This window comes from Bactrocera oleae, chromosome 2, assembly GCF_042242935.1.
Source record: "Bactrocera oleae isolate idBacOlea1 chromosome 2, idBacOlea1, whole genome shotgun sequence".
Classification (NCBI taxonomy): domain Eukaryota; kingdom Metazoa; phylum Arthropoda; class Insecta; order Diptera; family Tephritidae; genus Bactrocera; species Bactrocera oleae.
This window is the reverse complement of record NC_091536.1, coordinates 68,303,510-68,314,411: the sequence shown is the minus strand read 5'-3', so window position 1 is coordinate 68,314,411 and position 10,902 is coordinate 68,303,510. Positions and strand designations below refer to the sequence as shown.

Here is a 10,902-nt window from a genome sequence, read left to right as displayed (position 1 = left end):
CGAATTTTGTTAAAATCGGTTAAGCAGATCCCAAGATATGGGTTTTCACCTAAAAGTGTTCTAAAAAGTCATCCCATACCATCCCAGAGATAAAATTTAATGTCTCTGGCGTGTTAAGTGCTTGATTTATCGCGCTTTTAGTAGTTTTTAACAGTACCGTTATATGGGGAGTGGGCGGAGTTGCCACCCGATTTCAACTATTTTCACACCGTTAATAGAGGTGCTAAAAACATTTTCTTCCAGTGAATTTTGTTATTAATTCATTAGCGGTTTAGGAGATATGCACATTAAACCTATTAGGGGCGGGACCATGCCCACTTAAAAAAAAATTTAACTGCAGATGCCCCTCCCTAATATGATCCTGTGTACCAAATAAGAGTCTTGTATCTTATTGCGTAGTTTAGTTATGGCAATTTATTTGTTTTTGATTAATGGCGTTTTGTGGGCGTGGCAGTGGTCCGATTACGCCCATCTGCAATACCAACCGTCTCACGGTACCAAGAAACATGTCTACCAAGTTTCATAAAGATATCTCAATTTTTACTCAAGTTAGAGCTTTCACGGACGGACGGACAGACAGTCACCCGGATTTCAACTCGTCTCTTCATCCTGAGCATTTATATATATATAACCCTATATCTAACTCGATTAGTTTTAGGTGATACAAACAACCGTTAAGTGAACAAAACTACTATACTCTGTAGCAACAGGTTGCGAGAGTATAAAAACGATAAATAAAAGTTTAAAAATTATTTATATATTCAAGCTTATCGGGTTACATGGAGCTAGACCTTTAGAAAATACTTCAAATTTAACAACATTAAAAGACTAGGTATAAACCCTTATATGCAGTCATACAAAAGATTTTAAGTTGAATTTCAAATTATTAAATTGAAGATTTCGTGGTTAGAAAATAAATATTTATTGAATTTAAAATCTGAGTATTTTGGGAGGAATTACTATAGTTTGTATTATTTATTAAAAGTATGGAAAGTGGCATCATTCTGTGCACTACCATTCACAATATACTAGTGTAAAATATATCGATTCTGGGCTTTTACACACAGACTCTTTTGTAACCCAAACCGGTTTATTGAAGGCGAGGGGACGACGAGGAAAGACGAAGGGACCGTGCCACTCGTGTTCGTGTGGTGTCGCTTTGTGTTCTTGTTCTTTTCACTTTCAAATTCTTTGAATAGTTGCAAGAGCGCTCGGTTTCAAATAAATTCGTTCACAAATTTGAATTCTGTTATCTATTTTTTGTATGTAATATTCAAATATGTATGCATAGAATAATAGAAATATTTTGAAAAATTCTAAATAAGGAGAATATTAAGGCACTCAAAATTCAATTTAAAGAAATTATAAATTTTTAATACTTAAAGTTTAGGAAGATTCTGTTATAAATTTGGCCTTAAAAATATTAGTGGCGGATATTCAATACATTCTAGTGGATTAGGGAATTCCCGTCTTAAGTATTTCTTTGAAACTATTAAGCGGGTAGGTATTATGCATATTGTTCTACCATATTCATGGTAATTCATTGCAAGCAAAATGTAAGACCATCATCCCAACATACAAATGAAATATGCAACACGCTCTAAGTGTTGCGCAGTCGAACCGCACAAATATTTACGAAAATTTTGTGAAAAGGAATGCAGGTAAACTAGACTCGAGTTGCTGGATTCGTTTTGCTCGTGTGAATGCACAGAGCGACACCAAAAGAGAATTTGACGAAAACGAGGGTCAAAAGAGTCTGTGTGTAAGAGCCGTCATTGCGTTTGCAAATATTTTCGTTGGCTTGCAAATTAATTTATTAGATATTATTCAAGTGCATTATAATTTCAAAAGTTTCTAACAAACATGTTATAAACCGTTGGTGAAAGTGTTATTTGGAAATGTTTTGATGTAGGGCTTAAATATTATATTGCATTACATGATAGTAGATCAACGTGTTGCGCTTTTGCTTTGTATGTTAAACAAAAAATCCTTGAAAAAGCTGTTGCCGTTGGCCAGGGGATGCAGGATCATAAGCGTACCCCAATCATACATGAAGGAATCGTGAGATAAGAAGTCACCGATAAAACAACAAACAAAACGAGTTGCAGTGAAAAGTGTAGGTGAGTTGACCGACAATATGGATTAGAGGTGCCACGTCTGTTAAAATTGATAAGGCATGATAAAACAATTTTTAGATCATCTATCGATGTTTTATCCATTTACCCTTTAAATATAAAAAGTAACATGTTGAGTGTTTTTATAAATTTAAAGTTAACAACTCATTACAATGAGTGGAATCATTCAATGAGTTTAATTAGGAGGCACTACTAGAATCTTATTAAATTTTAAGGTATTAAGAAACTGAATTAATGAAAATTGAGAGTGAATGTATTTTGTTAAGTAGCAGGAGTTTAAGTTCGATTTAGATTTTCAGAAGTGGTTAATTTAATATAAATTAAACATTAGTAATTTAATTAGTTATAGATAAATGTATAATATTGAATCTACCTTTGATATGGCCACATTAGGCATCGCACATCGAAATGCAAACGTGTGGATAAAAATAACTACATATGACGCCGATAGCAGAGCAGAACGTTAAAAGACTTCGGCTATTTCATGCGTCGTAAATTTTGTTCCCGAGTTAATTTTTATTAGTGAATTTTAATGCAACTGTGTTTTATGGTAAATAATTAGAGTGCTTAGAAATCAACAAATTTAAAAATATTTATAATATTGAAAGCTTCGAAACTTAATTGGTTTATTAATACGCGATATATGAGCAAAATTTTATAGTTGAAAAGGTTAGTGAGAACAAATGATGTGAAAAAGTATGTTTTAAAAATAAACCAGGAGTTCTACCTATGTATGTAGGTATATATACCAACTATTTCTTATGAAAGGTTAGGACTGAAAACGTCTGAAAAAGAAGGTGGGCATAGGAGGCTGTTTGTGTTGATATACAATGGTATACATATTTATAAATATTTTACCCGATATCACGTCGTCAGAGAAGCCTGATGCAACAGAACCGTGAACTGAATGTAAGAACAAATAAGAAGCTTTGTGTTTCTACCTTTGCAAATAACCATTGGTGTGTAAACTGTTACTGGAAAATAAGTACATACAATAAAACGGTCCGAAACAAATTGTACGAAAACTTTGCTATCATTTATTAATATCAAAAAGCTACGTTATTATGCTATTGTGTGACATTTGTGATATCTTAAATCATTGAAGTTTGTTGTCTGATATATGCAAACTTATGAATTCCCTGTTAGAACCATGTGTATTAACAATATGCGATATTTTATCGCGAACTGAGCTACTTAATATAATATTAATTAATTGCCACAATTAGTGATTATTAAAAATCATCCGTGTATACATTTATGCATGTGAATATATGGACGTACTACGTTGTAATATGTCTGGTTTTCATGACGCTTTGAGTAAATCTTCTATTATTCACTATTTTTACAACAACTCGTGGTGTTATCACTTAGGATAAGTGATGGAATTGTTAAAGGTTATATTAATTGTGATAATATAAACAATCAGAGTTCTTACTTTTTTACTAATTAATATTTCTTGTCGAGGCTGCACCTTTTCATCATTTGATACATATCTATTTACCAATATTATTCAGTTCATAGGGATAATTATATTGAAATATGTATGTTTCATAAATTTTGCCGACTTTTATTGTTGTTTTCTGTAATACTACAACAACTATGATTTTTTCCTCTAAGAACTTGCTCAACTCGTTGCCACTAAAACACAGTCAAACAAAAATTTCACTACTTGGTTGATATGAGGGTGGTAGCGAGGTACTGTTTATAACATAGTCGATTAAAATTGTATTAATTATATGGTTGGCAATGTCGGTACACCCGTTTGCTTTTATATGAGAGTAATATAAATATGAATGTCTGTATGTATTTACGTATTTATATGAAGTCGTCTTTCCAATTCGCTTGCTGCTGTATGGCGCGAATACTTAAAACGAACGCGGCCTGCATGAACGTTCACTCTATTGCGTTATTTAATTTACATATTTTGTACATTAACACAATTTCTTGCCGCTCAGTTTCGTAGTTAGATAATTTAGGATTGCTGTTATTGGCGCTTAATTACAGAACTAGTTATTTTTTGTTTGCATTATGTTTCTGCGAAAAAAATGAGAATGAATTTAACATTTCTATTCAAATTCAAAAAATCAAAAAAAATAAAAAATAAAACAATCATCCATTAATTTGTGCACACAAAATACACACTACATATATAGTAAGTGTTTATGTATTAATAACCTCCTAATTATATGTCCGAAAATTATAAGGAATTCATAAGCATTGTGTGGAACTAACTTTGATAGTAGAAATTAGCCTACCCTAATATTTTATCACTTAGTACCTCTAATCAATATACTAAAAAAGTGGAAACAAGAACATTTGCAAGTAATTACTAATATTTTATTTTCACCGAGTTGATAGTTCTTGGATGGATAAAAATCCGGGTCCATTCCGGTTACGTAGATCCGACTGTCGTGGGTACGGACTTAATTCCAGTAAAGTTCGCCTTTATCAGTTCGTTTATTTGATTAGAATATAATTATCGGAATGTAAACGTTGAGTTTCGACGAATGTGTGTTAAAGCTAATTTGTAATTATTGTAAATATATTCTTACTACATAGTATATGTTTATATACTTCCGTGCAAAATATACTGGTCAATACATTTGTTTGTGTAAATAGGAGCGGTGGGGTTATCAAAAACATCAGATTCCTATAAAATTGCCGCTTTTGGGATTTTCTGTAATGCGTCAATATAAAATATTGATTAGCACATAGTTAACAAATATAGTAGGTACTTAATGTGTTATAGAATTATACTTTTACTTGTACTTATAGCTGCATTTAGATAAATAAATATATTTGGGCCTTATTTCCAATTATTAACACCGTCGTGATTTCCTGAATTTTTCATTTCAGTTGGGTTGTTTTAGGTAAATCTTTTTTATACCCTTGCAACACGTTGCTACAGAGTAAAATAGTTTTGTTCACCTAATAGTTGTTTGTATCATTTAAAACTAATCGAGATAGATATAAGGTTATGTACATATATACAACTGATCAAGATAATGAGACGAGTTGATATTCGAGTGACTGTCTCTCTGCCCGTCCGAGCAAGCGATAACTTGAGTAAAAATTGAGATATCTTAATGAAACTTAATACACGTGTTCCTTGGCAAAATAGTGAATCGGACCACTGCCACGCCCACAAAACGCCATTAATCGTAAACTTATAAGTTGCCATAACTAAAACGCAAATTAATTTACAAAATAGGTTTAATGCATATATCTCCCAAACTAGTCTTGCTACTGCATGAAAATATGTGAAATCGGATGAAAACCACGGCCACTCCCCATATAACGGTCATGTTAAAAACTACTAAAACTGCGATAAATCAATAACGAAATGCGTCAGAGACATTAAATTTTACGTACTAGATAACACAAAAGGGCTTTATAGGAGCAGGAGTCAAAATTGGTAAATGTGCATGGTAATGGACACATATCTCCGAACCTACTCTACCAATTTTAACCAAATGCGGTAGGTAACATTATTCTGATATTCGTATGTTACAATGCGAAAATGGGCAAACTAAAACATTAACCACGCCTACTTCACATAAAACACAACTTGAAATTCCATCTGATTTTTTCAATTCCAGTATAAAATTCAAGCACTAATTAATATATTGGTATAAAAATTTGCAGAAATATTTAATTTAAGGTATGTCATCTAAGGTCTGCCGGAAATGTGAACCCCAGTGCCTATGACTGACTAATATACCCTCGTGTCAAAAATGGGTTGAGTCGGATCAATACTTCCTTTAGCCCCCATAGAGCTAATATAAAACCTTTTGAACTTCCAGTTGACTTTATACCACATACATATATCGGCCAATGTGCTTGTTATTTTAATGAAATTACCAAAGCGTGTTTTTCTAATAACAATTTGTCTTTGTGCCTAAAATGACTGAAATCTAGCGAAAACTTGCCTTAGCCCCAATATAACTGACATTCACATTTTGAAACGTCTGGCTGACTTTACACCGTACATATGTATGTTTATATATATATTTATAAAATTGCTTGAAAATAAATTCTCAAGTATACCTGAGCAATGTCAAAAATTAAAGCAATCAGCATTTCCATTTCTATGCCCAAAATGATTTTAGTATCGTTTGCGATGCCGGGAAGTAAAATGTAGTAATAAAACTAAGTAAGTCTATGGCCTTAAAAGTAACTTAATATGATACCAAATTTGATTGTAATCCATTCACCATATTTCCCCGGCTTTAATCTTTGCAGGTTGCAAGAGTATGAAATGTTCAGTTACACCCGAATTTAGCCCTTCCTTACTTGCTTTAAGTTATAATTTACCGTTACAAACGAAAAACCTTTCTAATAATAGCATACATTATTGATAATTGAGTAGGAATGCAAGGATTATTTTTCAATACAGTGGAATATTTCTGTAACAGGTGCAATTGCTGTACTTACAAATTTTCTAGCCATATCAGCTATCCAGCAAGTAAACAAATAAACATTGAAGCGAATCGATAAAGCCAAAGTAAATACATGCAAAATAGTTATGTAAGTACACAAGTATAAGTTTACATTAATAGTAACAATACAATTAAATCCTCTAAATAAAAGTAAAGCAGAAGTGAGTATAAGTACATTTTTTCACACCAACGTAGTATGCGTGTTGTATGCACATATATTTTTATACCCTGAACAAGGTATATTAAGTATGTCACGAAGTTTATAACACCCGGAAGGAAACGACGGAGACCCTATAAAATATATACATAAATGATCAGCATGATGAGCTGAGTTGATTTAGCCATGTCCGTCTGTCTGTCCGTCCGTTTGTATATTGCACACGTCCTCTCCTCACTAGGAAGCTGCTCATCTGTCGGAACGTCCGATATCGGACTACTATAGCATATAGCTGCCTTCGGCGGTTGTACCTTTGTATTAAACAATATGGCTGCGTACGAGCTACTTCGACAAATTTGCAACACTGCTGTCGTGATTGCCATCTTGAACGCACCCTATACCATGACAAAGATATCTCGTCATACAAAAAAATGTTCATACAAGGATATGATTTTGATCGGTCAGTTTGTATGGCAGCTATATGCTATCGTGGTCCGATATCGGTGGTTTTGACAAATGAGCAGCTTCTTGAGGAGAAAAAAGACGTGTGCAAAATTTCAAATCAATATATTTTGCATTGAAGCATATCCCAACTCGCATTGCTATTTAAGTAAACAACTGTATTTATGAACTTATTGTAAAATCTATTATATAAAGCCAATTAATTTTATACTTTATATGTACATTTATGCCCGCATATAGATTTTATTAACAAGAGTAAAAAACTTAAATATCTAAATTTTTTTATTCCGCTTTGTATTTACATTTAAATATATTTACTGGTACTATTTTGTTACTTATAAAATTAAAATAATATTTTTCCCATTTCAATTTTATTACAAATGTAGCGTCTGTGCGGACCAGGTTTGCAAATTTTTAATTCAAAAATTTGGGCTCCCGAAAATAGTAATTTTTGTATTTGAATGAATTATTATTTTGCTTAACATTAAAATTTTTCAATCTGGTAGTTGAGATTAATTTTTTTTGTTTGTAATCCGGTAAGCGGGACTAAATTTTTTTTTAAGTCCGGTATATATAAAATAAAACAAAAATTTTAATTCACATGTTTACTCAAAATTTTTTGAATGCATTATTTGCAACCCTGGTTTGGACCAATATTTACTTGAATAATTTCATTGTTCACTTCCGATATTTATCAGTGGCTAATTTGTTATTCCAATGAGTTCAGTTTACTCTTAAAATTTGCGTATATGCAAACTTTATTATTTTGCATATCATTTGTTGAATGCTTCCAGTAAACTGCCATCTATATGTAGTATGTTGATTTTCCTTGTTGTATATAACGAAACTCTGTGCATTTGTTTATAACACCAGCTGAATGGGTGTCATCGAATAATGCAAAGTTAGCTTTTCTTTTCCCCCATTTCGGATGGGTATCGATGTTAAAGACCAGTTAATAATTGACAGCTGTTTGTGTATGCAGCATAAAGATTCTGCTCGCCGGTTGACATTCTTGGAAATTCGTCTGCCGTGGAATTTCACAAATCATTATTATATATATATACATATATATGCGAATAAATTTGCAACCGATATACAAATATATGAACATATGTATTTGCATATACATATGTTTATGTATTGAAAAGTGCAGTTATGCATTTAAGTGTTGTATATACATATGTGTGTATATATTCACTTCTTCAAATGTATACTAAAAAAAAAATTTAAAAAAAATATTAGTTATTTTCAATTATGCATTACTAGAACAAAAGTATATCCCTGTATATTTTTTCCAAAATAAAATATAACTTCAGCTCTTGTTTATGAATTGATTTATATCTATATACATATATAAAATATATGTAGTTATCCGAGGTAAACTCCTAAACTACTAGCACACTGCGTCCAGTTTGTCCAACTGCATTAACTTATTACTTACCGATCCAAACATGGTTAGATTCTCGCGAAATTAAATTTGATGGTCGTGCCTTGTTTGAAGCGGAACCCCCTCCAAGGAAAATCAGGAGATTATTTCTCCAACACGTCGACAACCTGAACCAATATACTGACCATTCACAGTAGAGCTGTTAACATTTTCATTGACTCCCCCCCACTGAATGGCGTTCTTGGAGTTGAAACACTACCTATTGCAGAGCAAGTGTCTAGTTGCCGCGTGAAACAAGAGTGACCCTTGCGCAACTTCATTCTGGATACTGTAGCAGGTTAAACTTCTACTTCTCCAGAATAGACCTTGACCTAGACCTTTATGTCTATAAATCAGTCTCAAAGCCAATAATATCAATTTTTGGTTTAGATTTTGAAAATTCATTATTTTTTTTATCGATAAATATTTGTATCAATCATTTCCAAAATTTTAGCTTAAGTTCAATCCATTGGATGCTTGACGTGTGTCCTAGACGTCGTTATTCTCTTACGATCAAAAGTTCTTTGATATGCCATGTTCTTTACTGATATGTTAAGCTTGAAAACTTTGTTCAAAACTGGTTCAACGACATAAATTCTGCGAAATTAAATAATCTTTCGAATCTGATTTCTTTCAGCATAGCAACGCATGTGATCCATCACCAAATTTATATGGTTAAAAATTATAAATAAATAAATAAAATATAATTTTGGTATTACACGAATGTACATACATATGTACATGTGTAACATACACACATACAATTTTGGTAACGTAATATTATATTTTATTTGCATTCTAACGTTCCCAAGGTAGTCGGGTCTGCATTGAGTACACGCATTTACATACAGACGTGTTCGAAATATTTATCAAGAACAACCAACGCAAACATAGAAATATGAAAATATTTTTCCGACAAACAGTTGTGCAAGGTTAGAGTTTTTAAAAAATGCAAAACCTGACAATCATATGCACGTTAAATGTTTTTTTTTTTACAGAGTTTTTTGTTGCTTTGAGCCCGAAACAACTTGTTCGAAAAAATAAGGTAAAAATATAAATAGTTATACGAATTGTATTTAATATGGAGAAATGCACGACTGCCTTCAAATTTAGTATTATTATTCCCTTTGCTCAGAAGAATCGAACATGTACATATGTGTAGGACTACCCACTCGGCATTATTCTTTTAATTTATTTTGTGAATGTTTTTTACCGCTATAACAATCATAATTTTTATATTCTTTATTTCTTCAATATACAAGTATCATGTGCTACAAGTATTTCTAAAATTAGTGCGAGTGTTGTGCTCTTCCCTACAATTTTGCCTAGCGTTATCAAATATGCAAACAAATATTTCCACACACGAACACGTTTTTGTTGATACCCTTATCAAATGATTGCTCATCTTAAACATTTGTTCCTAACGGCCAATCTCGTCAAAGCAGCTAATTTGAACTACTAATTAGTTGACGTCGATGACCTAAGTTCTTAACACCAACCAGAGTTACCGTAGTCAATACAATAAAAATATGCTATTATATTAGTGTTTTAGTGTTTAAACTGTACAACAATAAAGATGTGTTTGTATATCTGTTAGAATGATGATTCATATACAATACATACATATTATAATTTCTTTTTGCTGCCTCAGCAATTGTTCACAGCACAATTGCCATTTTTTGGGTTAACCCTGAAATTGCAAAATATTAAAATATTACATTTATTCATTCAATGCCAGCGTTAGGCGCCATGAACACATTTCACTTTTCTTCTTCAATTGAGAGTTTGTTGTTCGCTTCCAACATTACGATTACATAGGCGTAAGCAATCTATGTACATTCCTATGTATCTGCAACCTTATCTACAATACAAATTTACTTAGCGCTAAGTTTGAGCAGTGTAAACGTTCGTTAACAGGTTTTAACCGGCGGCTAAAAGGCGGAAATAAAACGAAAAATGCAACGCATGCAGCGCTCTGCTCAAGTTACAATTGACCTACCTGTTGGCTTAGAAAATTATCTTCACTTTTCCCCCAACCCAAATGTTTAAACGTCTGCACGGATTGCGTTCATTTGAAACCACTACTTTATGTAGTCTTAGGCAGATCCTTATCGCTTCAGGCCACTTACATACAAACACATAAATATATACGTTTGAGATTCGTGCAGCCTACAATATTTCTTATTTTCCCTATCTTACTGTTTAAACTTACGCATACGCACTTATCTTCGTATATTTATATACTTGTACATATGTATGTATATTTTCGTGGTTTTGTTTTGC

The 10,902-nt window shown here is 32.3% G+C and overlaps 1 protein-coding gene across 4 annotated transcripts in view; it reads left to right on the top strand.

The window, feature by feature from the left end:
- The first annotated feature begins 1,750 nt into the window (after positions 1-1,750).
- The window catches only part of LOC106617302 (signal transducer and transcription activator), a 30,010-nt gene continuing 20,858 nt past the window's right edge, over positions 1,751-10,902 (top strand). The window contains exons 1-2 of one of the 4 annotated variants that reach the window (XM_036368298.2): positions 2,605-2,804; positions 2,875-3,044. In XM_036368298.2, the coding sequence (XP_036224191.1) occupies positions 3,043-3,044 (2 nt within the window). In that variant the 5' untranslated portion in view covers positions 2,605-2,804; positions 2,875-3,042. Of the gene's footprint in view, positions 2,121-2,566; positions 2,805-2,874; positions 3,045-10,902 lie in introns of those variants that run through there. The other 3 variants (XM_036368302.2, XM_036368303.2, XM_036368301.2) reach the window with 3 other exon arrangements.